The 27500-nt window shown below is 40.2% G+C and overlaps 2 protein-coding genes across 5 annotated transcripts in view; both read left to right on the top strand.

The window, feature by feature from the left end:
• senp6a (SUMO specific peptidase 6a) overlaps window positions 1–14298 on the top strand; it is a 37752-nt gene extending 23454 nt beyond the window's left edge. The window contains exons 8-24 of one of the 2 annotated variants that reach the window (XM_061901407.1): window positions 4232–4326; window positions 4393–4738; window positions 8560–8792; window positions 9013–9144; window positions 9219–9252; window positions 9323–9511; window positions 9585–9772; window positions 9850–10016; window positions 10097–10213; window positions 10275–10397; window positions 10472–10564; window positions 10632–10885; window positions 10964–11040; window positions 11125–11210; window positions 11284–11352; window positions 11434–11584; window positions 13815–14298. In XM_061901407.1, the coding sequence (XP_061757391.1) occupies window positions 4232–4326; window positions 4393–4738; window positions 8560–8792; window positions 9013–9144; window positions 9219–9252; window positions 9323–9511; window positions 9585–9772; window positions 9850–10016; window positions 10097–10213; window positions 10275–10397; window positions 10472–10564; window positions 10632–10885; window positions 10964–11040; window positions 11125–11210; window positions 11284–11352; window positions 11434–11584; window positions 13815–14054 (2594 nt within the window). In that variant the 3' untranslated portion in view covers window positions 14055–14298. The remainder of the gene's footprint in view (window positions 1–4231; window positions 4327–4392; window positions 4739–8559; window positions 8793–9012; window positions 9145–9218; window positions 9253–9322; window positions 9512–9584; window positions 9773–9849; window positions 10017–10096; window positions 10214–10274; window positions 10398–10471; window positions 10565–10631; window positions 10886–10963; window positions 11041–11124; window positions 11211–11283; window positions 11353–11433; window positions 11585–13814) is intronic. The other variant, XM_061901408.1, reaches the window with a different exon arrangement.
• A 7448-nt stretch (window positions 14299–21746) lies between these two features.
• LOC133553331 (unconventional myosin-VI-like) overlaps window positions 21747–27500 on the top strand; it is a 50817-nt gene continuing 45063 nt past the window's right edge. For 2 of the 3 annotated variants that reach the window (XM_061901413.1, XM_061901414.1), the window contains exons 1-2: window positions 21764–21907; window positions 23765–23898. In XM_061901413.1, the coding sequence (XP_061757397.1) occupies window positions 23782–23898 (117 nt within the window). In that variant the 5' untranslated portion in view covers window positions 21764–21907; window positions 23765–23781. Of the gene's footprint in view, window positions 21908–23764; window positions 23899–27500 lie in introns of all 3 variants that reach the window. The other variant, XM_061901412.1, reaches the window with a different exon arrangement.

Here is a 27500-nt window from a genome sequence, read left to right on the forward strand (position 1 = left end):
CGAGAACATACAAACACTTAATTTAATAAATAAAAAATATTGAAGTTCAAAGACTTAGTGGATTTGCAAACAGCTAAAATTATGCACAAAGCAAATTATAACACGCTACCCAAGAATGTGCAAAAATTATTCTCAACAAAAGAGGAGAAATATAACTTTGGAGAGAAATCTAATAAAAAAAATGTGTTTGCACGTATAACACTTACAACCTTTAGCACAGGGGTCTCAAATACGCGGCCCGCGAGACGGTATTTTGCGGCCCGCACCTTGATGTGAAAATTTAATGTTGGTGCGGCCCGCGAGTTTTACATGAATGGCGCTTTACAGCGTCATACTGTTATACCCTCGATTTTTCTGGGAGACTCCTAATGTCAGTGCCCTTCCAGGGATAAATACATTTCACCTTAACAGCAATAGTAAAATAGCACCCTGAAGGCACTGCCTTTAGCGTCCTCTTCAACCTGTACAAACAGCGTGCTAGCCCAGCCACATGTTGTAAACAGTATATATGGACACAGTAAGCGACTGAAAGACATAGTTGATCAACAGCCAACAACTTTAACACTGTTACAAATATGTTCCACACTATGAACCCACACCAAACAAGAATGACACACACATTTTGGGAGAACATCAGCGTCGTAACACAACATAAACACAACAGAACAAATACCCAGAATCCCATGCAGCCCTAACTCTTCCGGGCTACTATATATACCCCCGCCTCCCCCAACCCCGCCCCCTATTGTAGCCCGGAATAGTTAGGGCTGCATTGGATTCTGGGTATTTGTTCTGTTGTGTTTATGTTGTGTTTTGGATGTTCTCCCAAAATGTGTTTGTCAATCTTGTTTGGTGTGGGTTCACAGTGTGGCTCATATTTGTAACAGTGATAAAGTTGTTTATGCAGCCACCCTCAGTGTGACCTGTATGGCTGTTGAATAAGTATGTCTTGCAGTCACTTAAGTAGGTCTTCAGAAGCTTCATACAATATGTGCCTGGGTCTGCACACTGTTTATATGGTGGAAAAGTGGACAAGACGGCAGGTTATAGAGGACGCTAAAGGCAGTGCCATCAAGGTGAAAACTGGGAGAATGATTGCCCTGGGAGATTGACGGGAGGGGCACTGATGTTCGGGTGTTTTCCGGAAAAATGGCAGGAGTCGGCAAGTATTTTGCTAGGGCGGGAAAGCCTTTCAAAGAAGGTGAATTCATTAAAAAGTGCATGCAGCCCAGCCTCATCCAGTGGACCCCAGGTAAATTGAGTTTGAGACCCCTGCTTTAGCATATCATTATGTGGAATTAAATTATGGAATGGATTAATAAGAAAAGAAGTCAAACAATGTACTAATATGATCCAATTTAAGAGGCTGTTCAAACTACAAGTGTTTACAATGTACAAAGAAGAAGAATTATGATAAATGTCATGAATTTATTAAAGATTACTGTAAATATTATCCATCTCATTAAGTGCATCATAACTGGTTTCTCTACTTATGAGAAAAAGTATGTATTTAGAACACGTTGATGTAAAGTGTGCACAAATTGAGAAAAGAAAGTATGTGTTAGTAATTGCTATGAAGTGAAAAAGGGGAAGGATTACGTAGATAAACTTTCCTTCTTCCTATTCCTTTTTGGACATGTTGTAAAACAATATGTAAAATATGTGATGTATCATATTGATACTATATTCATTGATTGATATCATGTTGATACTGTATACATTCTCGAAATCAATTTAAACCTAACCAAACCTGATATACTATCGTTATATGAATGATAACGAAGTGATTAGATTGATCTGATCTTTTTCTTGTACATATTAATTATTACAATACAATTATTTTGGTGTTTTTGTTAATGCATACAAAGTCAGGGAGTAAGACTAGATACAAGAAGGCTTTGAGGGCAAAACCCAAATGATTTATATGGGATCCAATAGTTTTTTTTGTTTACAAACCCCGTTTCCATGAGTTGGGGAATTGTGTTGGATGTAAATATAAACGGAATACAATGATTTACAAATCCTTTTCCGCCCATATTCAATTAAATGCACTACAAAGACAAGATACAAAATATTTGATGTTTTTTGCAAATAATAATTAACTTAGAATTTCAATGCTGCTATATGTGCCAAAGTAGTTGGGAAAGGGCATGTTCACCACTGTTTTACATCACCTTTTCTTTTAACAACACTCAATAAACGTTTGGGAACTGAGGAAACTAGTTGTTGAAACTTTGAAAGTGGAACTCTTTCCCATTCTTGTTTTATGTAGAGCTTCAGTCGTTCAACAGTCCGGGGTCTCCGCTGTCGTATTTTACGCTTCATAATGCGCCACACATTTTCGATGGGAGACAGGTCTGGACTGCAGGCGTGCCAGGAAAGTACCCGTACTCTTTTTTTGCGAAGCTACGCTGTTGTAACACGTGCTGAATGTGGCTTGGCATTGTCTTGCTTAAATAAGCAGGGGCGTCCATGAAAAAGACGGCGCTTAACCTGTATGTACCTTTCAGCATTAATGGTGCCTTCACAGATGTGTAAGTTACCCATGCCTTGCACACTAATGCACCCCCATACCAACACAGATGCTGGCTTTTGAACTTTGCGTCGATAACAGTCTGGATGGTTTGCTTCCCCTTTGGCCCGGATGACACGATGTCGAATATTTCCAAAAACAATTTGAAATGTGGACTCGTCAGAAAACAGAACACTTTTCCACTTTGCGTCAGTCCATTTTATGTGATCTCAGACCCAGAAAAGCCGGCAGCGTTTCTGGATGTTGTTGATAAATGGCTTTCGCTTTGCATAGTAGAGCTTTAACTTGCACTTACAGATGTAGCGACAAACTGGATTTAGTGACAGTGGTTTTCTGAAGTGTTCCTGAGCCCATGTGGTGATATCCTTTAGAGATTGATGTCAGTTTTTGGTACAGTGCCGTCTGACGGATGGAAGGTCACGGTCATTCAATGTTGGTTTCCGGCCATGCCGCTTACGTGGAGTGATTTCTCCAGATTCTCTGAACCTTTTGATGATATTATGGACCGTAGATGTTGAAATCCCTAAATTTCATGCAATTGCACTTTGAGAAACGTTTTTCTTAAACTGTTTGAATTTTTGCTCACGCAGATGTGGACAAAGGGGTGTACCTCGCCCCATCCTTTCTTGTGAAAGACTAAGCATTTTATGGGAAGCTATTTTTATACCCAATCATGGCACCCACCTGTTCCCAATTAGCCTGGACACCTGTGGGATGTTCCATATAAGTGTTTGATGAGCATTCCTCAACTTGATCAGTATTTATTTCCACCTTTCCCAACTTTGTCACGTGTTGCTGGCATCAAATTCTAAAGTTATTGATTATTTGCAAAAAAAAAAGTTTATCTGTTTGAACATCAAATATGTTGTCTTTGTAGCATATTCAACTGAATATGGATTGAAAAAGATTTGCAAATCATTTTATTCCATTTGTATTTGCATCTAACACAATTTCCCAACTCACATGGAAACGGGGTTTGTACTTGTGTAATAAATTCTTTATTTTGTTAAAGAAGATGTATGTAGCGTTCATTTCCACAACTTTAATACATCATCAGATTTACAAGAACATTAGCACATTCTAAATTTAATAGGATAAGTTAAAAAATCTCATTATGTTAATTTTAGTTATCCATCCATCCATTTTATACCGCTTGTCCACCGCGGGGTCGCGAGGTTTGCTGGAGCCTATCCCAGCTGCATCCTGGCGGAAGGCAGATTACACCATGGACAAGTCGCCACCTCGTCGTAGGATAATTTTAGTTACTTGCCAAAACATTTCCACTTCTATAATCTATTGTGATAGTATTGAATCGTGGACTTGAAATTGGATCTCATCTTAGGCCAAACATTTTGATCGGGACATTCCGAGTTATAGTAATGTTTTTAGTGTAATTATTAACTTTAATGGACAAAGCAGGTTTTTAATGTTACTCACAGTTTGGGTGATTCTTAGCTTCAACGTACGGTATATTCTTTCTCTACTGCTAAAGCAGGTTATACATTTTACTTAAACATTATTTATTATTATTATTAACTATTATCAAGCAGGTTATTTATGCTATTGGGGGTTGAATCCTAAAGCATCCTTTTGTTTTTTTGGGCCGCGAAAACAAAAAACTTCCTGATTGTATTGATAGTAATTTATATTTTTTAATGTACATTTTTGGATGTTGATTTTTTCCATGTAACTCCGAAGGAGGCGAGAGCTTGAACATCAAACGTCGCGTCCAACAAAGGAGGAAACCGTTGGAGAGCTCTATAGGTTTCCCTTCCCAGGTGGAAGACAACCAGGTGAGCTAACTAGCAGGGGGCAACACTTGAGCAGCAAGTGAGCTGTATCTTCCTTTTGCTCGGCAGACGTTGAGCACCTACCAAACCGTGTGTGGAAAGTGCAGCATGCCGTGTGAAGACGGCACTAAGTGTCACAAGTGCGGCAACAGTCCGGCTTGTCTGCCCTGTCAGCAGGGGACGCTGTCTTTGCCGTACCCCCGACCACCAATCCGATCTCGACCCCCCTCCGCGCCCAGCAGCGGCCTGCAACAAAACTTCTACAAACCATCGGCTTGCAGCAACAGACCTGTTCGGGCTGCCAGCGTCAACGGCCCAACTCCTCGGTCTGCCGCCACTTCCGGCTGCTACGACGTATGGAACCCACCCGGACGGAGGCGGAAGAGTGCAGCCCAGCACGACCTAGATGATCCCAGTAAGTACCCGTTCAGTCTTGTAGGTGTCACTCACATCTCTTTCCAGCTGCTGCAGACTGACATATAAATTCACCTTTCAGCTGAATTTATTGCTGATGCAGGGTTTTCCCCAGCTGGCCAATATACTTGTGGCGGTGGGGTCTTGGTTAGGGGCATGGTCAGTATGTCATTGTATATTTGCATCATTGGCGATGATGCAAAGTACAAATATGTGTAATTAGTAGGGATTTAACAATAAACGGTATAAGGCCAGGTCAGGATGCCACCCAACGCCTCCCCAGGGAGGTGTTTAGGGCACGTCCAACCGGGAAAGACCCAGGACACATTGGGAAGACTCAGTCTCCCGGCTGGCCTGGGAACGCCTTGGGATCCCCGGGAGGAACTGGATGAAGGAGCTACGGAGAGGGAAGTCTGGGCTTCTCTGCTTAGGCTGCTGTCCCCGCGACCTGACCTTGGATAAGCGGAAGAAAATGGATGGATGGATAACAGATGGTATAATGATAAACTGTAGGAAAAATTCTAACGGTTAGTAAAATTCTCTATCAACATAAATCAACAGAATGAAACATGAAAGATGTTCTGGCAGTGGTCTATAATTCAAGGCTGCTGATTCATTCATTTTGCTGTACAGGGATTCAGCCTCAGACAGATCACCCAATCTTAATGCAGAAGCCCCTGCAGGCCAGACGAAACCAAGCCCACTTCTCATTCATATCCATAGAAGCCCGGGGCCTGTGGGTGGGACAAAGCCGAGCATTAATCCAATGACTGTCTACTTTGACTGCAGTGGAACAACCCACTCTTGTCTCCCGAATGAATGAGAACAAAGTTGCGTTAGCTGTCACGGAAATCGCTGATTCTGAACAAATGTTGAACGCATTCTAGCGCACATTTAGTCAATGAAATTTAAACACAAAACTGCATATTTGACCACTTTTTTTATATTGATATCTTAGGGGAAGCTGTGCTTCCCTAGCAGTCTACAGCAATCACCAATGATCCCCAAGGTAAATAGCCTCTGACATGTTAGAACAAGGCAACATTTGCACATTGCACATTTTGTAGATCGCGGTTCGTAGATATATCTTGACTATGTTAAAGTGGGCGTACTATGCAGAACCAACCTTTCTTACCTATTGGTGCCTGTTCTTTTGTATTTGGGATGTGCATAAGCCCCAACAATTTGAAATTAAACCATGGAGGCATGTATGGTGGGGGTATTTATAAAACATTATTGCCTTCCTTTATACTTCCATCTATCCATCCATTATCTACCGCTTGTCCCTCTCAGGGTCGCGGGAGTGCTGGAGCCTATTCCAGCTGCATTCGGGTGGCTTCCTTTATATTTCTGTTTACCCCATTATTTATGTTTTTCTCCAATTGTTATATCAGTGGATATCTCCATGTGAGGTAGAAATGTACTCAAAGTTCTTAGCGCGAGTCCGCCATTGCAGACTGCGCTGTAGTGAATGATATCCGGGCTCATATATGCACTGTCCAATACATGCACATGCATCCTCCGCTATTGCCATTTCTAATCAATATCAATATATTTTATTTAAATAGGTAAGACTCATTGAGACTCAAATCTCTTTTCCAAGAGTGACCAGGCCAAAAAGGCAGCAAAGAAAGTTACAGCAACAGTCACACACCACAGTTAAAAATATATATGACTTACAACAATAACATAAATTCAGGCGATTGGTCCAAAAATATATATAATGTCTTTGTAATTAAACTATTTAAAAAAATGTACAGTGCCCAATACAACTGGTTTCTAAATCTTTTTAAATAGACTAAAATGTATCCAAAGTTGTCAGTTTAGGTAACTTCAGATCCTTTTGTAAGTCATTCCAAGGCCATGGAGGAGCATATCTGAAGGCTTTTTTTTCAAAGATTTGTGTCTGTCCAAGGAATCAACATGCTAAAGATGTCCTGCAACCGTAAACTGTACTGATTTGAATCTTTACACATATAAGAACACCAATATATTTTTGTGGTCCCTGTGGACTTCTGTGGGTTACCATGAATTGATTAACGTGGACCCCGACTTAAACAAGTTGAAAAACTTATTCGGGTGTTACCATTTAGTGGTCAATTGTACGGAATATGTACTGAACTGTGCAATCTACTAATAAAAGTTTCAATCAATCAATCAATTAATCAATGGTCAGATTAAACACAGATGTAGCTGTTTGGCCACAATACCTAGCAATATGTTTGGAGGATAAAAAGTGAGGCCTTCAATCTCAGGAACACCATTCCTGTTGTCAAGCAATGTGGTTGTAGTATTATGCTCTGAGCCTGTTTTGCTGTCAATGAAACTGGTGCTTTACAGAGAGTAAATGGGACAATGAAAAAGGAGGATTAACTCCAAATTCTTCAGGACAACCTAAAATCATCAGCCCGGAGGTTGGGTCTTAGGCGCAGTTGGGTTTTCCAACAGGACAATGACCCCAAACACACGTTAAAAGTGGTAAAGGAATGGCTAAATCAGGCTAGAATTAAGGTTTTAGAATGGCCTTCACAAAGTCCTGACTTAAACGTGTGGACAATGCTGAACAAACAAGTCCATGTCAGAAAACCAACAAATTTAGCTGAACTGCACCAATTTTGTCCAGAGGAGTGGTCAAAACCTCAACCAGAAGCTTGCCAGAAGCTTGTGGATTGCTACCAAAAGCACTTTATTGCAGTGAAACTTGCCAAGGGACATGTAACCAAATATTAACATTGCTGTATGTATACTTTTGACCCAGCTGATTTGGTCACATTTTCAGTAGACCCATAATCAATTCATAAAAGAACCAAAATGCATTAATGTTTTTTGTGACAAAAGAGTATGATCTCCAATCACTCTATCACAAAAAAATAAGAGTTGTAGATATTATTAGAAACTCAACACAGCCATGACATTATGTTCTTGTCAAAAGCTTTTGACCACGACTGTATATCCATCAGTCGACTCCATATGGAAGCACTAAGAACTATAACTTGGCTGACGGGGAGAAAACGCTGTTTAAGTGGAGGTACGTAAATAAGACCACCCACAAAATTGCACATCCTGAAGAGACGTTCAAAAAGCATCTTGAACGCTGTGTACAAAACATAATCTATGCGCAATTTTGACCAAAGAATCACCATTACATGTTATGTAGACCACAAGGAAGTGTTTTGAATGTAGAAAAAAATCATAATATGAACCCTTCAAAGTACATCTATTTTGTAGACATGATGCTTCCACTCCACCGAATTGCGTGCGTCTTACTTTTTGTCATTGTCACATCATTGTAAGGTGTGGCAGCTTTTATTTTGTCATGGTACCACGCTACGATCAATTACCGGTACATGTTGGTCTAACTCTGTAATGCTGTAAGTTTATTATCTGTGCACAAAACACGTCTTAGTGAGGGGACAAAGTTCACAAGCTGTACTTCAATAAGTAATTTGTTACAGTCATTGTACACTCACTGGTAATGACCATGGCAACATTTACCTTGGTCTGGGAACTACTTTTCAACGCTACTTGATGCTCCTCAGCCGCCATTATTCCAAGTTAGCCCCTCACGTTCTGCTACGTAGCCTACATGGGGACTATTGAATGTGCTAAGTTCACTGCAAGATAACATACTTCTAGGAAGAACAAAGTGTCCCATTCAGAGGCAGCATGTTTGCGTGTTTTTTATGCGGTGCTCGTCTGGAGCCATCTCCATCATGCCAAGCGTCAGACTGGGGCTTATATGTGATTGTGAAATGAAGTAGCTGTGCTTATGGAAAATTCTGGTGAACGTCAAATAAGAACAAAATCTTCTGCAATCCGCAGTTGTCTTGTCCAGCGATGACGAGATGGACAACGCTAGCACAGGAAGTGTGAACAGGCTTGACAGCATCTCCCCGCAACCTGCAGACTCGGCACACTCTTCTCCTGCACCCTCTTGTGGCAGAGTGGAGGCGGCTGTAAAAAGCTGCAGCGAGCAGGAGGAGCTCAGTGCCGAGTTCTTCGAAGACGTCAACCTGAAGATCATGATACCACGAGGACCCATTATAAAAGACCAGGTGGTATCTTCACTTTGATTTTTTTCTTCATCCCAACAGAAAATATGAAGTCAAGCTCACTTTCTCAGATGAGCAGCCTCTGCTGGTTGCTACAAGTAGTTGTAGAGTAGAATAGAATGTCTACTAGTAGTTGTAGAGTAGAATAGAATGTGTCTTTATTTGCATTGTACATTGTACAACGAAATAGCAAGCAAACTAATTTTTCTGTTCATTACTGCAGTTGCAGACGCAGCTGTGTTCTCCCAGAAGCAAGCGCTCTAAAGTGGAGTCCAGCAAGTGTGACAGCATCATCCTGCAGTGTCGCAGTGTACGAGTGGGAACGCTGCGTAGGATGGTGAAGAAGCCTGTCATCGTGAGTGTTCTCCAACAGCATCCAACTGTCCTGCTCTCATCCGCTCTGACCCTGTTGGTCTTCTTGTCTTGCAGTTTTCTGTGGAGCGCATTCAGCTTGAAATGGAAGGTAGAGGCGGCATCTGCCACACTTTCCCTCATGTTGACTTTACGGTGCACTGAGCCGCTGTCTTTGCTAGGAGCCGAGCAGGACACTACAGAGAAGGTGGACCTTCAGGCCTCGGAGCTGATCAGCTGTGAATGGTGCAGCGTACGCAAGCTTCCCGTCTTATTCTTCCAGACCACATCTGAGGAGTGCGCCCGCCTTCGCACACAGCTCAACATGTCGCAGGAGTGCGGCGGCCAGTGGTACGACTGTGCCGGAGAACGTGAGTACGAGAGGAGATAGTAGATGGAATGTCCAGCGAACAGGATCATGGACATTTCTTTCCACACTCTAAGACTGTGACGAGAAGTACATTGTCCTCATCTTTGTGGACGGCCTGGAGATGAAGGAGCAGATGATCCTGGAAGAAATCTTGGGCGAGATTGGTAGGAAAAACAACTGCAGCAATTTCCCCGGGAAGCTGCCCTTTGAGGAGGCCAACACTCGCCTGGTCAACTTCAACAAGACATCCAAGCAGAAGGAGGTTGTTGTTCTCATGCTTCCACAAGTCTATTGCTCTTCTTTTCCTCTGCTGTCTTACCGCCGTTGTTGTCTCTTCAGTTAAAGGTTGTCCAATATCAACAGGTCAGCCGGATGTGTCTTCCGGCGCCCACCCACGTGGCCTTCCGTACGCGTACGGCCGCCCGCCGACAAAGTAGCACCTTTTTTGACGATGAAGACGAGGACATGGCCGACCTCCAGCCCACTTTTTCTGGGTTGGTGGTGAAGTGAGTCAGGCATTGGCTGGACGCTTGCTAGCATGGGTAGGAAGCTAACTGGCATGCTGATGATGTCGCTTGTCTTGCAGGCTGATGGTGTACCCCCCACCCCCTGCCAAAGGAGGCATATCGGTGACGAACGAGGACCTCCACTGCCTCAGCGATGGGGAATTCCTCAACGATGTTATCATCGACTTTTATTTAAAGTAAGTTGGTTAACACTTAGTACTCTTCTTCTTCTTCTTCTTGCTAACGTGTGCTTTGCAGATATTTAGTTCTGGAAAAGTTGAAAAAGGAAGACGCTCAAAGAATCCACGTGTTCAGCTCCTTCTTTTACAAGCGACTGAACCAGAGGGAGAGAAGGAACCTTCCAGAAACTACCAGCCTTCCGTCAGTATGCACATGAAAATGGCCTCTCGTCGGTGCACATAAGCTTTTCAATTTTTCACTCGGTGTGTCTGCAGGATCCACAAGAGACGGCACAACAGGGTGAAGACGTGGACACGACATGTAGATCTGTTCCAGAAGGACTTCATCTTTGTTCCCATCAACGAGTCGTGAGTTTGACCTGCCAAGCAGCAAGGAGGAGTATGCTGCACCCTGACATCACTTGTTGCTTTCTAGGTCGCACTGGTACCTGGCAGTCATATGCTTCCCTGGCGTTAACCCTCCACTGCACGAGCCTGGCTCCGCCACCCCCACTAGTAACCGGCAATTAGAGGACGTACCGGATCACTGCTGTCCGCTGTCCCCAAACACTGATTTGCTAGACGGGCAATCGGAGGACTCTCGCTCTGATGTCCTATTCCCACTCGACAAGCAAGCGGTGTCTGGGGTTTCCAGCACTGCCCCCAAGGGGCCTGAACCACAATACCTCAGTGAGTCCTCAGCTGTGCGACCCACTACATCATCAATCAGTAACTTTTGATTGACTGGACACTTTTTGCTGTTTTTAGGTGAGTTGCACAGAATCAGTGTTAGTTACACAGGCGAGCACGCTTCCACCTGCTCTGATGACCAAAGCTCCAGTCAGGTACTTCTTTTCGTCTTATTTTTCCCCCACTTGACCAGCAGGGCCGCAAGACAAAGTTAACCTTGTTTCTGAAATGGGATTCAGGATGAGTGCAGTGATGACGGCACGCCAACAGAAGACGCCCTCGCCGCCAACCCCTCCTCGCCTTTAAAAGCCGACTTGTGCAAACAGTAAGTGGGTGCAATTCCTCATTTTGGCCTGCAGGTGGTGCTGGTTTTAAAAACTACTCTGTTGACCTCACAGACCTTGTATCCTGATTATGGACTCCCTGCGTGGTCCTACTCGCTCCACAGTGGTCAGAACTCTACGAGAGTGAGCAGGAAGCTTTCTGTCATGGGCAAGTTTGGGTGACTTCGATCGGGTCTTTGACCCTGTGGTGTGCGCTTGCTTTAGGTACTTGCAGGTGGAGTGGGAGGCGCGCAAAGGCAGCCATCGCTCGTTTGGGAAGGACGTAATGAAGGGTTCCAGTCCTCGTGTACCTCAGCAGGACAACTTCAGTGACTGTGGCGTTTACATCCTGCAGTATGTGGAGAGCTTCTTCCAGGTGAGCCTTTATCTCACTTTCCACTGTGTGCTAAAATGTACTTTTACCACAACCAAATGTGTACGTTTATTACAACAATCTGTGTACTTTTACCACAACATACAGTGTACTGTTGCCACAATATATGCTGTACTTTTACCATAACATACAATGTACTTTAACCATAACATACGGTGTATTTTTACCACAACGTACCGTGTACTATACTACTCAGTTGAGCAAATGCGTTACAATTATCTATTCAATAGGCCATGTCCAAATTGGTGCACTTGTGTCTTTTGATCACATAAGTGTGATAAAATTGTATACTTTTGTGAGTGAGTATGTGTCATAGATAAGTGTGTTACAATTATGTAGTTACACTTAAGGGGCTCAGAAGCTAGAACATACTGTGGGCAAATCGGACTCTGTCCGCAGCTGTCAGAGCTTCCATAGTTGAAATGTTAACTGTGAAACATTACAATTAACACAATCGTGCGTTTTTATGTGATGGCACCCTACACTGACGAGCTGGCTTTTAAAAGCTGTAAAATAAAAAGATGGTGCAAGTCATTAAATGCCAGGAGAGACGTACAAAGGCCGTAAGCTGTTTCGAGCAAAGTGTTGCAACCATTTATCAAATTACCTGAAACTATGGAAAACATTTAATTGATGTATTGGCCTGATTTTAATATGTATTAGTAGTAGAATGTGTCCTTACACTTAGTCTTTTAATTGCGTAAGTGTGTTATGATTGTGTATGTTGTTAGACGTGTGTACTTATGCTTACTTAGCCTTTTAAGTGCATAAGAGTGTTACACTTGCATTTGTGTACTTAGGGCCTGACCTACTAAGATCCAAATACCTTGCACAAAACAGAGTGTGAAAGCTGTAAAAATGTGAGTACAGTTAGTGGGTATGTTGCGTGTGATCTACAGTACTAACACTGCGTGTGCAATTGTAAGGTGGTGCAGACCGCCTTATGTAAATGAGGATATTGCGTATACTATGCAGCCTTCACCACAGAGACACTCGATCATATACTGCACATTCATGTTCTCGTTCTCCTTCCTGTGGCGTTTTGCTGTTTTCAAACAAGCAGCAGATATGTACTACTTTTCATGGGCCTTTTAGAAGCAGTTCAGCAGTGCATCAACAATGTAAACCACTTCTTTTTTTTTGCGCTGAAGACGTGCTAATGGTAGAGGCTGCGTCCCTAACTACAAATGTGAAGAAGAAATTTCATATTGCGAGAAATATTTTGTTCACATAGGAGATAGTTTAATGTAACTGCTTTTTAAAAAAACCCAACGTAATTTAAAAACAAAACACCAGGAGACACCAAAACGCATCAATTTAATCCATTTTAATAAGCTCCTCAAGTCATCCAGCAGCTCTGAAATGATAAAATATTTTTTTTGATGAGACAATGTCTGACACTTTTAATTTTTGACATTCCAGATATGTTGACAAGCATAGGTAAGGATGAAGCTGCTGCGCAATCGCCTCCTTTCTCATAACCGGTGTGTGTAACTATCAATTTGCACGTACTTTTAATACGTGCTAAATAATTACGCAAAATAGCGCTCTTGAGTTTTATTCTTAAAAAATTAAACTGTGTTAAAATCATCTCTAAGTATTGTGGCCTTTCTAATGATCAAAATATATTCTGCATATTCATGAAGACAGATGTGCTAAATGTAATGCGCAAGTTTAGGAGAGACAGCTTTGCGTGTGCTATCAAGTTTGTACAGGTTTTAATGCACGCAAACCATATGTAGATCAGACCCTAAGTCTTAGTTACACTTATGCACTTACACTTATTTTTGAGTGCATGCATAAGTGTCTTACACTTATATACTTACACTTAGTGTTTTAGGTACATAACTTTAGGCGTGTTTACTTACGCTCAGTGTTTCCAGTTCATAAAGAAGTACGTTTTAATGGTGTACTTACGCTTAGTCTTTTGAATGCATAAATGTGTTGCAGTTGTACTTATACACAAGTAGGAGAGAGCAAAGTACATATTGTGATGTTCCTTGTTATTACTCTTGTGCTTGTTTTAAACCGTAGTATGCTTTTAAAATTCACATATTAAAAAAAAAGGTACACAGAGTTCCTAGTATTCAGTACTTACTGAATTGTATGAATTGATGGTTATTGTGTTTTAAAATTTCAGAATGCAGCAATGTTGGCCTCTGCTTCTTTTTGTCGACCATTTTTGGACGTGTTGTGTTGTCTTTCCGTTCAGAATCCCATTGCTAGCTTCCATCTACCCATCAACCTGTTGGACTGGTTCCCTCAGCAGAGGATGAAGACCAAGCGTGAGGAGATCAGGAGTCTGATCTTACACATCCAAGAACGACAGGAAGTGGACAAGAAGGAGTTGGATGCTTTGTCCGCTTCCTCTGAAGAGCCGGAAATTAAAGAGACTGATGGATCTCCTGGTGGAACTGTTGATGGTCAAACACACTTTCCTGTAACCCCCTGAACTTTGTTGGACTGAATGCTGCTGAGATGCTGCTGCACTCAATCCATTCTCCACCTTTAACTCTTTCCAATAAACGTCAAGTGCAAATATGTCCTCCTGCCTTTTCCTCACGTCACCTGTTTTCACAAGAAAAGTCTTTACTCTGTCTGTGTTTGTGTCCGTGTGTGTGTCTGTGTAAGTGCCTGTCTTGCGAGCGTGCCTGCGTTTTGCAAGAGTGCAGTGTTATTAAAAGTATGCAAAAATACAGGTTTTTGTATTTTTTCAAAGTTATTGAAGATTTTTAGAAGAAAGGAATTGTTCACACATGACTGCCGTGATTATTATTGATTAGCGCTTGAAACGGTGTCTATTTTATTCTTCATTTTATTCCATAAGACTCCTAACCCAACATAAGTGACTCGCCGTTTAGTGCAGCAGCAAACATGTTGAAAATACTACATTTCTGTCCAAAAACAGAAACTTCAGAAGACTTTGAGTGGCAAATTAAAAGATTTGACGCCAACAATTCTTATTATAGTGTATAGGCTATCATGAAACGATTTATTATTAGCATGTTTTTCTTTTGATTATTTTTCTTGGCGTATTCTTATTACAATTATTTTTAAACTAGTGGCCTAATGGTTAAAGTGTCCGCCATGGAATTGGTAGGTTGTGTGTTCAAAGTCTGGCCAAGTCATACCAAAGCTATAAAAATGGGATCCATTACCTCCCTGCTTGGCACTCATCATCAAGGGTTGGAATTGGGGGTTAAATCACCAAAATGATTCCCGGGCGTGGCCACCGCTGCTGCCCACTGCTCCCCTCACCTCCCAGGGGGTATAACAAGGGGATGGGTCAAATGCAGAGGGTAATTTCACTACACCTAGTGTGTGTGACAATCATTGGTATTTTAACTAAGTTAACTAATTATAGTAACTGTCGTGTATATTTCAGGCGACCTCTTTGATTGGTCAAAAATCACTCCCATTACTTCAGGGCGCCATGACTGCCACCAACATAGCTTTGCTTTGTATTTGCGGCAATTCCTAGTTAGGTTTTCGACGTGGAAAAATGCCCAGTTACGCAGCTTGGGGCTGCAAGAATTGTGGAAAGCTTTTACATTACTTTCCCCACAATCAAGAAAGAAGAATGGGAAGTGACAGTTCTACACCGGAGAGTCACCGATTACAGCCTCTTGTGCCAGGTAAACGTCTGTGTTTTGTTCAGGAGAGAACACAAGCTAATACAGATGATAGCAGAAGAAATTAATAAATTAAAGAGATGGTTTGACAAAAACCGACTATCTTTGAATCTAAGTAAAACTTAAAGAATGCTCTTCAGTAGCGGTAGAAGAGAATGTCAAACACAAATACAAATAGACGGACATTGAATTAGTAAAATAGACCAAATTTGGGGTGTAATAATAGATGATAAAGTTAACTGAAAATCTCATTAAAATAAACAAAATAAAATGGCAATAAATACGTCAATAATGAATAAAGAAAATATAACGTCCTTGGTAGCAATCATGGCGCTTGTTGGCTACACAAACTTTATACAACATTTTTCGTAACTGTAGACGGATAGCGCCCCCCACAGGCCAACACTCAAGAGGTTTCCCAGCTGGTGACGTCACGGCGCCAGGATCCCAGCAGGGGTGGGCGATACTGCAAATATGGGTATCGATTCAATACCAAGTTACCGGTACTTAAAACGTTTCAAGCTCATTAGTGAACAATCTAACTATACTGTATATCAGTGGTTCTCAACCTTTTTTCAGTGATGTACCCTCTGTAAACATTTTTTTAATTCAAGTACCTCCTAATCAGAGCAAAGCATTTTTGGTTGGAAAAAAGAGATAAAGAAGTAAAATACATCACTATGTCATCAGTTTCTGATTTATTAAATTGTATAACAGTGCAATGTATTGCTCATTTGTAGTGGTCTTTCTTGAACTATTTGGAAAAAAAGATATAAAAATAACTAAAAACTTGTTGAAAGATAAACAAGTGATTCAATTATAAATAAATATTTCTACACTTAAAAGTAATCATCAACTTAAAGTGCCCTCTTTGGGGATTGTAATAGAGATCCATCTGGATTCATGAACTTAATTCTAAACATTTCTTCACAAAAAAAGAAATCTTTAACATCAATATTTATTGAACATGTCCACAAAAAATCTAGCTGTCAACACTGAATTGCATTGTTGCATTTCTTTTCACAGTTTATGAACTTACATTCATATTTTGTTGAAGTATTATTCAATAAATATATTTATAAAGGATTTTTGAATTGTTGCTATTTTTAGAATATTTAAAAAAAATCTCACGTACCCCTTGGCATACTTTCAAGTACCCCCAGGGGTATGCGTACCCCCATTTGAGAACCACTGCTGTATATGACTACAACTATATGAGTACAAATAATACGACTATGTATCACGTTTCGTGCAAAATAAGTTAAGACAATCAAAAAATACTTTTAACTCTCGTTAGAATAAGACTTCAAAGTATTCCCTTACTTAATATTCAACGATATGTTTTATTTTTTGGAATTATTCTTTTATTTCATTCATTCAAGGTAAAAAAAACAAAAAAAAAAACAGTATTCCTTACTTATCATTCAACGATATTTTTTATATATTGGAAATATTATTTTGTCTTTCATTCAAGGTAAAAAAAAATTTAAAAAAAATCACCATAACATTAAAAAATTTTTTTTAAAAAAGATGAATGAAAATAAGCAGAAAAAAGTTAAAACTTATATCTGCCCCATATTCACAAAATTACTTTTTTTGTGTCCTGTCCAGCTCCTCGGGCAAATTATATTGTCGATGTAGATGCCCTTATTAACTGTACAGATTTAATTTACAAAAAAGAAGTGTGGGATAGTTCTTTTGTTGCCTTATTTGTATTTGACTTTCCATCCATCCATCCATTTTCTACCGCTTATTCCCTTTCGTATTTGACTTTATTTTATTAATTTATATTAATGTTTGGCGCAGTCGGACCAGAGCAGGAGGGGAAAGAGAAAACAAGGAAGACACAGGGGGAACATTGCATGGACAAGAAGGGGATACGGCAGAGAGACAACAACAACAACAGAACAATGTCAGCAATTACGATATGTACAAATATGACACGAAAAGTGATAGCAAAGAAGCAGTCAGTGAAGAAAATATTAAAAACACAGAAATGACAATGAACATTATTACACTATAATTGGAGCAATACAAATGCCAATAGAAATAGCACTATTGATAATGAATAATAATACCAATTACCTCTATTATCAACAAGACAATTGTTTGAAATGTAACAATACATATATGTCATGATAACTTGAATTACAAAAGAAAGCAGATAAATGGAGGGTAAGAAAGAGAAGAATATTAACCTTATGGATTGTTATAGTAACAATTAGGTTAAGATTTGTCTGTGTGCCGCGTCTTACCCAGTTTCCCCTTGTGCAGTCCTTCTCAAATAGTGGGACAGGCCCCCCTGGTGGTGCGTGGTGCGGTGCCAAGGAGGGCGCGTGTGACCTCAGGGAACATGCTTTTTTTTGCTGTACCAGAATATGATGAAGCGTATGTAGCACTTGGCCTCACAGTAACCACAGTGGGAGACGAGGAAAGACCGATGTGTTGTTTCCTTTCATGTTAATAACATTACAATGTTTTGCAAAGGTATAGTTATAACAATATTATTGACAAATTACTATTTATGGCATAGTGGAGATTGGTGGGGGGTGTTCAAAATATTTAATTTTTTCCTGGGTAGGGGGGGCATAACAAAAATATTTGAAAAGCACTGCCCTAGGGGAAATACGTTAATATATGTTGGAGGAAACATGATTATATGCATGAGTTTATGTTTGTATATGTACAGTATGTGTAAATGTGTGTTTGTACAGTGAATGTGCATATGGATGTATGTACCGTGAGTGTGTATGTATGTACTGTATTTGTGTATGTACAGTATGTGGGAGCCTATGTACCTATGTAAGGGGGAAAGTACCATTGTGTGCATGTATGAATGAATGTGTATGAATAATTGCGTGTATGAGTATGTATGTGAATTTTTATGCACAATATATTTGTCTTTGATTGTGTTCGGGAGCCAAACTGCGGCCCCAGCTACCCAGAAGGCCCAACCCTAAATAGCAGGTGCGGTGCCCAGGGAACAAGGGAGCACCAGCCCTACGCAAACAGGATGGCCAGCGACAGGAACTCAAGAGCTGGGTCCACTGTGGCGCACGGCAGGGCCAGCGGCACGCACCTAGGAGAGGACAAGGCACGGGAGCAGGGGACAGCCAGCCCCCAAGTCAGAAAGAGACAACATTCCACAAGGTCAGAAAAACGCAACGCCCTGCCCCCGAGGGACCGAGAGACTCCATATTTCATAACTAGCAACAACATAATTAAACATGGAAACAAAAAATACACCAAAACATATTTTTATCATCATGATTTTTTTTTTGAAATGCAGTAGGAGATTGAGATTGTTTTATTTCTATAAACTTGTACCTTTGATTGAAATGCTTCTTTCTATTGTCCATATTCTATATCTTGATTTATTAAACAGCTCAGTTCCTTTTAGATTATAATTACTTTCTTTTTTAACAAATCTGTTTTGAATGTTGTTAGGTAGTATTTTTTATGTGTTTCGACCATGATTTTTAAGATGTTATATTCTACCAGGTATTTATATTTCAATAAATGTTTTACTGTTTGAATATTGGGTTCCCTGCGTACAGTGACAGGCAGTAACAAACAACATTAATGTAAGCTACGTAGCTTAACTAGATTTTCCAGTAGCTTGATGGTAGCTTATCTACTTTTTTAACGAGTCACTTTTCCTTTTGCTTAGCTACTTTTAGACACATGGAGCTAGATAACTTATATCAACCTTCAAACTACAAAGAGAGAAAATGGACTCCGAATCCATGCCCAAAACATATGGACAAATGATCTGGATGAAAGGGAACATCCATACATGCAGAAAAAATCCATGATGATCGTTGGTGTTCGTATGATAAGTCACAATTGGCTAAGGTTAGGGCGAAACATTACGTACTGGCCAATCAGAGGCAAAATAAGGTGGGTCATCGAAACTAGTAAGCAAAATCATCACAGACATGCACTCATGTCACATGACGACGAGGGAGTCGGAGACAGAGGGACGCTTTATGCTGAAGACTCAAAAAAAATAAGAAACACACTTAAAATGGCAGAGGGTCTCTCCCCTGCAGATTAGATTTTTACCTTAGTAATGGAAATGACGTGAAGGAAACCCACAATAATGTGTATCCTTGGCCATGTGTAGACCAATTGTTTAGAAAAAAAAAAGCCCAAAAACTTAGTTTTTATTTGTTTACTCTGTAAACCAAAATCATAACTACTCTCTTCATCTAATAAGCCCAACAAAAATTTAGGAACACACATTAAGGTGAGTTGACTTCATGAAAAGTTTTACTGCACATAACCATAACCAACTGTTTCCAAACAACACACAAGTCATTGTTTTTGTCAAGATATAGATATATGCTGTTTTTTACTGCAGGTAGAGAAAATTAATACCATTATAGGAGTGGGCCAAAGAAAAGGCAAACTCAACGAATATATATCTCCAACTAAATGACAGATAGTTAATAGTAATGAACCCTTATTGTGTCCATTTGTACACTCTCAGTTACATTAACATTGATATTATATATGTGGGCTCATAGACAAAAAATGCCATTAAATGTATCTTTGGTGTAGCAAGCTACTTTTGCCATGTAGCTTGTAGTGTAACTTGGTACAATTCTCTAGAATAGCTTCCCCTGTAACTTAGCTAAGGAACTTGTAGCTTAGATTACTACAATTCCAGTAATGAATCTTGCGGCTCTTTTGTGCAAAAGGAAGATTGGGTGTAAATAATGTTGTCTGTCTATTTGTGTTGGCCCTGTGATAAGGTGGTGACTTGTCCAGGGTGTCCAGGCTGCCTTCCGCACGTGTGCAACTGTGATAGGCTCCAGCACCCCTGCAACCCTATAAGGGACAAAGGGTAGGACATGGATGAATGGATGATTTACATGCACTCCTCCACACATTATTACAATATGTTAAATATGGAACAATCATTGAATTATATAATATATACAATGTTTTTGGATTTAGAACTTCCCTTTGTGTAAAATAGGCTTTTGTGTCATTTTATATGTGATTTCCATGACAAATACTGTATAACAGGGGTCACCAACGCGGTGCCCGCGGGCACCAGGTAGCCCGTAAAGATCAGATAAATAGCCCGCTGGCCTGTTCTAAAAATAGCTCAAATAGCAGCACTTACCAGTGAGCTGCCTCTGTTTTTTACATTTTATTTATTTACTAGCAAGCTGGTCTCGCTTTTCTCGACATTTTTAATTCTAGGAGAAACAAAACTCAAATAGAATTTGAAAATGCAAGAAAATATTTTAAAGACTTGGTTTTCACTTGTTTAAATAATTTCATTTATTTTTTTTACTTTGCTTCTTATAACTTTCATAAAGACAATTTTAGAGAAAAAATACAACCTTAAAAAGGATTTAAGGATTTTTAAACACATATTCTGTACCTTTTTACCTTTTAAATTTCTTCCTCTTCTTTCCTGACAATTTAAATCAATGTTCAAGTATTTTTTTTTTATTGTAAAGAATAATAATTACATTTTAATTTAATTCTTCATTTTAGCTTCTGTTTTTTCAACAAAGAATATTTGTGAAATATTTCTTCAAACTTATTATTATTAAAATTCAAAAAAAATATTCCGGCAAATCTAGAACATCTTTAGGATCAAATTTAAATCTTATTTCAAAGTCTTTTGAATTTCTTTAAAATATTTTGTTCTGGAAAATCTAGAAGAAATAATGATTTGTCTTTGTTAGAAATATAGATTGGTGCAATTTGTTATATATTCTAAGAAAGTGCAGATTGGATTTTAACCTATTTAAAACATGTCATCAAAATTCTAAAATTAATCTTAATCAGGAAAAATTACTAATGATGTTCCATAAATTCTTTTTTTAATTTTTTCAAAAAGAATCGAATTAGCTAGTATTTCTCTTCATTTTTTTCGGTTGAATTTTGAATTATAAAGAGTCGAAATTGAAGATAAACTATGTTTCAAAATTTAATTTTAATTTTTTTCCTGTTTTCTCCTCTTTTAAACCCTTCAATTAGGTGTTTTTTTCATCATTTATTCGACGGAATGACAGACAGAAATACCCTTTTTTTAATCTATATAGATTTATTTATTAAAGGTAAATTGAGTAAATTGGCTATTTCTGGCAATTTATTTAAGTGTGTATCAAACTGGTAGCCCTTCGCATTAATCAGTACCCAAGAAGTAGTTCTTGGTTTCAAAACGGTTGGTGACCCCTGCTGTATAACAAACGTATGAATACCATCCTTTTCCTACCGCTTATTCCCTTTGGGGTCGCGGGGGGTGTTGGTGCCTATCTCAGCCACAATCGGGCGGAAGGCGGCGTACACCCTGGACAAGTTGCTATCTCATCGCAGGACCAACACAGATAGACAGACAACATTCACACTCACATTCACACACTAGGGCAAATGTAGTGTTGCCAATAAACCTAACAAACATATTTGTAGAAATGAACAAAGCAGTGAAAAATAAACCAAAACGGACGCTCCCCTTTGTATCGGTGTTGTCGATATCGGGATCGATCCTCTCAGCCTTTCCCAGGTTGTCTGCGGGATTGGGAGCCTTGAAGGCGGGCACACACAGAGCAGTGCGGCCCAGGCTGCCGTAGCGAGCACGGACCAGCCTCGGAAACCTCCCGGAGCTTCACTTGGCTCGTTGTCGTTGGGAGTCAGCTCGCACTAAAAGGTAGGACAAGAAGCTTGGCGGGGGTTTCAGCGGTGACAACGACGGCAAGCAGGGCAGCGAAGTTTGCGATATTAGCTAGCAGGCTAAGGAGCACCGAGAGCCGGCCTCACACCGAGCCTGACACCACTCTCGCCATGGAGCTAGCCAACACTACCTCACTACTAAAACTGTTCATTTCATTTACTTTTATTTCCTATTACAATGATTGACTTTGTATTATTCTGTTTTTTTTTTCAAATCAATGATGGCTATAAGACACGTTTTTATTTATTATTTCAGACCTCATTCAGGTGCACCTTGACTTGTATTTCAACAAACGTAAAACAGAGAGTGTTCGTTTACTGAGGGAGTGTTAAAGATAAATGTTGCGGTGCATTGTGGTAAAACACTTAAAACAGGCACGTTTGTCTTATTTCATTCTAACTATGAAACATTCATGCACACTTAAACATGGACGTCATCATTAAACATCTTGCTTTATTGGGAATAAAGTGCGTCAACTCAGCGTGACTTGATGATGATGATGATGATAACATTCGCATATTGAGGGTTAAAGATCAGTCAGGCTGCTGCTTGGTTGTGTGTTCTCATTACATCATTACATAATAGGTATTTTACTTTTTTGTCTGAAAGCTTCTCAACATCTCAATGCAAACCTTGTTGGTCCAATAAATCCTCTTGTTTCACTCTTGGAACTTTACATGACACGCACACACGCCCACCAGCAGGAAATTGTTCGGTCAAAGTCCTGGTCATTGTGTGTTTATTGTTCTGTGGCTGACTTTTGTTCAACATGTCTGATGGTTTTTATTTCCTGTGTGTAAGACTGAGTAGGCCGACATCTGCCTTGAGCACCTGTCAGTCAAACATGATGTTGATGGTCATGTGATGCTAGATGTTCTCCTCTGGAGTGACATCATGCTTGCCATAGCAACAGGGATGGCATTATGCCGACGTCATCAATAGAGTTCCGACTTGCTGGATGAGTTTGGTGTGTAAGTTTCTCTGGACATCAGTGACTTGTGGTGTCCCAATACTTTAGTCGTTTTGAGCGAGGGTGTCATGTGATGCTGGCTAATGAACAACGCACTAACTAGCGGCCTCACCTGCTCTTGTTTTATCCTCCAAGCCTAGTCAATGAATGAGGATGGCAGTTGTTATCTGTACCTAATATTGTGGTCTGGCAGTGCCCATAAGATAAGGTATGATAAGGAGATTCTGCTAAGGTTTTGTGTAAATGTGTCAGGTGACATTATTCTGCTGGTGATGGGGCGTGGTTACGGTGCTGCGTTGGCAGAAAAATTATATCACGTGTAAAGATAATTGACACATGTCATCGGTGGACAAGATGGCCACATGTCCTCGCCAAACAGGAAGTGTGAAGAGAATGAATCCCCAGCGTGGTCAGTCTGAGCTCATGGATTGTTCTGCCCACACGAGTCATCAACAGAAGCTCACAGGTCCAACAATGAGCTTTTTGTCAAGTAGGACATTGATGCCGTCCACTGAACAGTGCGCTTTAAAGATTTAACCCTGGATCAGCTGATGATATCATGGCATGGATTTAACGAAGCAGAAGAACATTGGCCAGGCTGGGCATGCCCAGTGGTCCACAGCTGGGGTAGATTCCAGCTCACCCGCTGGAGAAGGATCATGTGACCACTTGTCTCTCAAAATCTTCTTTCATCAAATCACGTTACATCATCACCACCAATCAATGAGCGTCTAATTGATTAGCTGACATGGAGGTGGCAGAGTTTGAATCGGGTCAATACGTGCTTTGAAAGCGCCCCGTGACAAACGGGAAGTAGGAATTTAGGATTGGCAGACGCGTCTGACTTTGCCTTGATTTTGCAGAAGCTAAAGAAAACACCATGGATGATGGCAAGCCTGTGTGGGCGCCTCACCCGACTGACGGCTTCCAGCTCGGCACCATTGTGGACATCGGCGCCGGCAGCCTCACCATCGAGGCTCTCAAACAAAAGGGCAAGGTGAGCAGCAGCTTCAACAATCCTACTGAGCGGGCGCACCGTGCCAGTCATGTGACTGCATCCTCTTCTGTGGACAATGTTTAGTTTGCAGTGGTTGGGAAGGGGGAATTAGCTAGAGCAGTATTGCAACCGATTCTCCACATCTACATGTCACCAACTTTAACAATAAAAAGCAAAAAAAAGTCATTTAACAAATGCAATTGCTTCTCCACATGCAAACAAAGATGTCATTTAATGAATGTGATATCTCCTCTACATGCAAACAAGTGTTATTTAGAAAATGCAATCACTCTACATGCAAACAAAGGCTTGGAATTTAACGATTGTGATTGCTCTGTACATGCAATCAGATTTCATTTAATGAATGTGATCGCTTTTCTATTCCCGGGCGCAGCCACCGCTGCTGCTCACTGCTCCCCTCACCTCCCAGGGGTTGATTAAGGGTGATGGGTCAAATGCAGAGAATACTTTCGCCACGCCTAGTGTGTGTGTGACAATCATTGGTACTTTAACTTTAACGTTAACATGCAAAGAATAGGTTTTTATTTAACTTGACCGTTTCTCAACATGCAAACAAAATCTTGTCATTTAAAGGCCTACTGAAGTGAGATTTTCTTTTTAAACAGGAATAGCAGGTCCATCATATGTGTCATACTTGATCATTTCGCGATATTGCCATATTTTTGCTGAAAGGATTTAGTAGAGAACATCGACGATAAAGTTCGCAACTTTTGGTCGCTAATAGAAAAACCCTGGCTTTACCGGAAGTATGTTCGCGTGACGTCACAAGTTGCAGGGCTCCACACATTCACATTGTTTTTAATGGGAGCCACCAGCAGTAAGAGCAATTCGGACAGAGAAAGCGACAATTTCCCCATTATTTGAGCGAGGATGAAAGAGTGGTGAATTAGGATATTGATAGTGAAGGACTAGAAAAAAAAAGCGGCGGCAGTGTGAGCGTTTCAGATGTAATTAGACACATTTACTAGGATAATTCTGGAAGATCCCTTATCTGCTTATTGTTTTAATAGTGTTTTAGTGAGATTTTAAAGATTGTAAAGACATACCTCGAGCTCGGGTGGCTGCGGTGGACACGAAGTGCCTCAGAGAGAAGCCAAGGAGCCAAGCTCACAGCTGCCTTTTAAACAGCTGCTGCAGGACGACGAATAATCCAATGAATTCTCCGGTAAGATATATATCACAATTTCCCCATTAAAAAACATGCTGGTTGACGTAGAGAAAACATGTTCGCTTGACCGCTCTGTGTTAAAGCTTCGCAACAAACAAAGAAACACCGGCTGGGTCTCGGTGCTAAAGACATCTGCAATCCACCGCTTTCCACCAACAGCATTGTTCTTTATAGTCTCCATTATTAAATGAACAAATTGCAAAAGATTCAGCAACACACATGTCCAAAATACTGTGTAATTACGGCATGAACAAAGACGACTTTTAGCCGTGTTTTTGTGCATCGCTAATTTTTCCTTACAGTCCGTGACGTCACGCGTACGCGTCATCATTCCGCGAGGTTTTCAACAAGAAACTCGCGGGAAATTAAAAATTGCAATTTAGTAAACTAAAAAGGCCGTATTGTCATGTGGTGCAATGTTAATATTTCATCATTGATATATAAACTATCAGGCTGCGTGGTCGGTAGTAGTGGGTTTCAGTAGGCCTTTAATGAATGCAATCACTAAAGTAAATGCAAACAAAAACATTTATTTTAATGCGATCGCTCCTTAACATGCCAAAAAAGACATGTAATTTAACGCGCTTTTCCCTCTGCATAAAAACAGAAATGTCATTTTATGCGATAACTCCTCCACCTGGAATACTAGGGGTGCAATGTTACGTGTATTTGTATTGAACCGTTTCGGTATGGGGGTTTCGGTTCGGTGCGGAGTACCACCGAAAGAGTTTCACACGAACATATGATGTAGCCACCTATGCTAAAGTCTTAATAAGCTGCCCCGCTCCGTTTTGCCTCTGTCTCCTAAACAGCACCCAGCATTGTCCCACCCACACAACCATCTGATTGGTTACAACCGTAGCGGTAACAGCCAATCAGCAGTGCATATTCAGAGCGCATGTAGTCAGCGCTTCAGCGTTGAGCAGATATGTGTTTAGCAGGTGAGCAGCGGACTCTCCCCAAATTATACTAAACACTTCCAAGTCAACTACTACTAACATCACAATGAGCCCGTTGATCTTATAGAAACAAACTGCAGCTCAGCTCACTAGCAGTCCTGGCTTAAGGTGAAGGCTAATTAGCTTTAAGCGTAACGTTAGCTCATTTTGCGGTGTGTGTGTGTGTGTGCGTGTGCGCTTGGGTGTGTTACGGACAGTGTTGATCGGTGAGTGTTGAAGCAGCAAAAAAGGACTTTATGTTCAATGAAGAGTTTCTGTCTCTGATAGTTGATATAATAATGTAAGTGCATCATAAAGCCTACATGAACTCCATGGTGTTCAGGGATGAATAGTCTCTCCTATTGCTATTGTGCTATTTTTTTCAGCTATAGTTACATTAATCATTAGTAATGTAGCAGCCTAGTTTTGAATGGCAGGGTGCCTGCTATCACATGTTGATACAAATATAACATTTACATAATAAAAATCAACTACAGGCTTCCCAAATGCTGTAATAAATTAAGCATGATGAGTTGACTTGAAACTGTTTAATGTAGCAGTTTTTATATGTAGAAGAAAAGTTTTGTAATTTTATTTAATCTGAGCAAGACGTTGAGACAGTTTAATGTGGATTAACGTGGGCAGAATTATTGTTTACAAATTTGATACATAAATAACCAAAAAATTAACATTTTATTGTTTTCTTACTTTACCGAAAAAGAACCGAATCGTGACCTCTAAACCGAGGTACGTACCGAACCGAAATGTTTGTGTACTGTTACACCCCTATGGAATACAGAAAAAGTTACAAAACAGAAAGGATGTGCTCTGATGTAAAAAGGACAGGTTACTTTTATAACAGAAGTATGAACATGTTTTATTAATAACTGGTTTTGTCATCTGCCACTATATCAAAAAATGTAATCCAATGAATCTAAGTCAATGTTGGTGAAATGTTTAAGTGTTGTTTTTAAAGATGCAGGGTGGCCATGACAATCTTTCAGTCGTCAGCTTCTGTTTTTCCTCTACAGTCCATTCGGAAAGTATTCAAATCGCTTTACTTTTCTCACACATTACGTCATATATACAGTTCCGATCAAAATTATTCAACCCCCACACAATTTTGGTGTTTCAGCAAGTTGGACATTTATTCCGTATTTTGTTTATAGTCATATCAAATAAAGATCCATTAAATAGACAAATGCAACTTGAATTACAACATTATATTTTGTAACATACCAAACAGTGTCATTTCTATTAATATCTCATTGACAAAATTATTCAACCCCTTGAAGATCATAACACTTAAGAAAATAATTTGAATAAGGTCTTTTCAATCAGGTGTTGAAAACACCCGTAGATGTGATTAGAAGCAACAATTAAACTGATTGAAAAAGACTGTGACGCTCAGCTTCTTGTAGATGGTCAATGGTGTATTTGCAACATGGTGAAGTCCACGGAGTGGTCAAAAAAGT

Source organism: Nerophis ophidion, linkage group LG05 (genome assembly GCF_033978795.1).
Source record: "Nerophis ophidion isolate RoL-2023_Sa linkage group LG05, RoL_Noph_v1.0, whole genome shotgun sequence".
Lineage (NCBI taxonomy): Eukaryota > Metazoa > Chordata > Actinopteri > Syngnathiformes > Syngnathidae > Nerophis > Nerophis ophidion.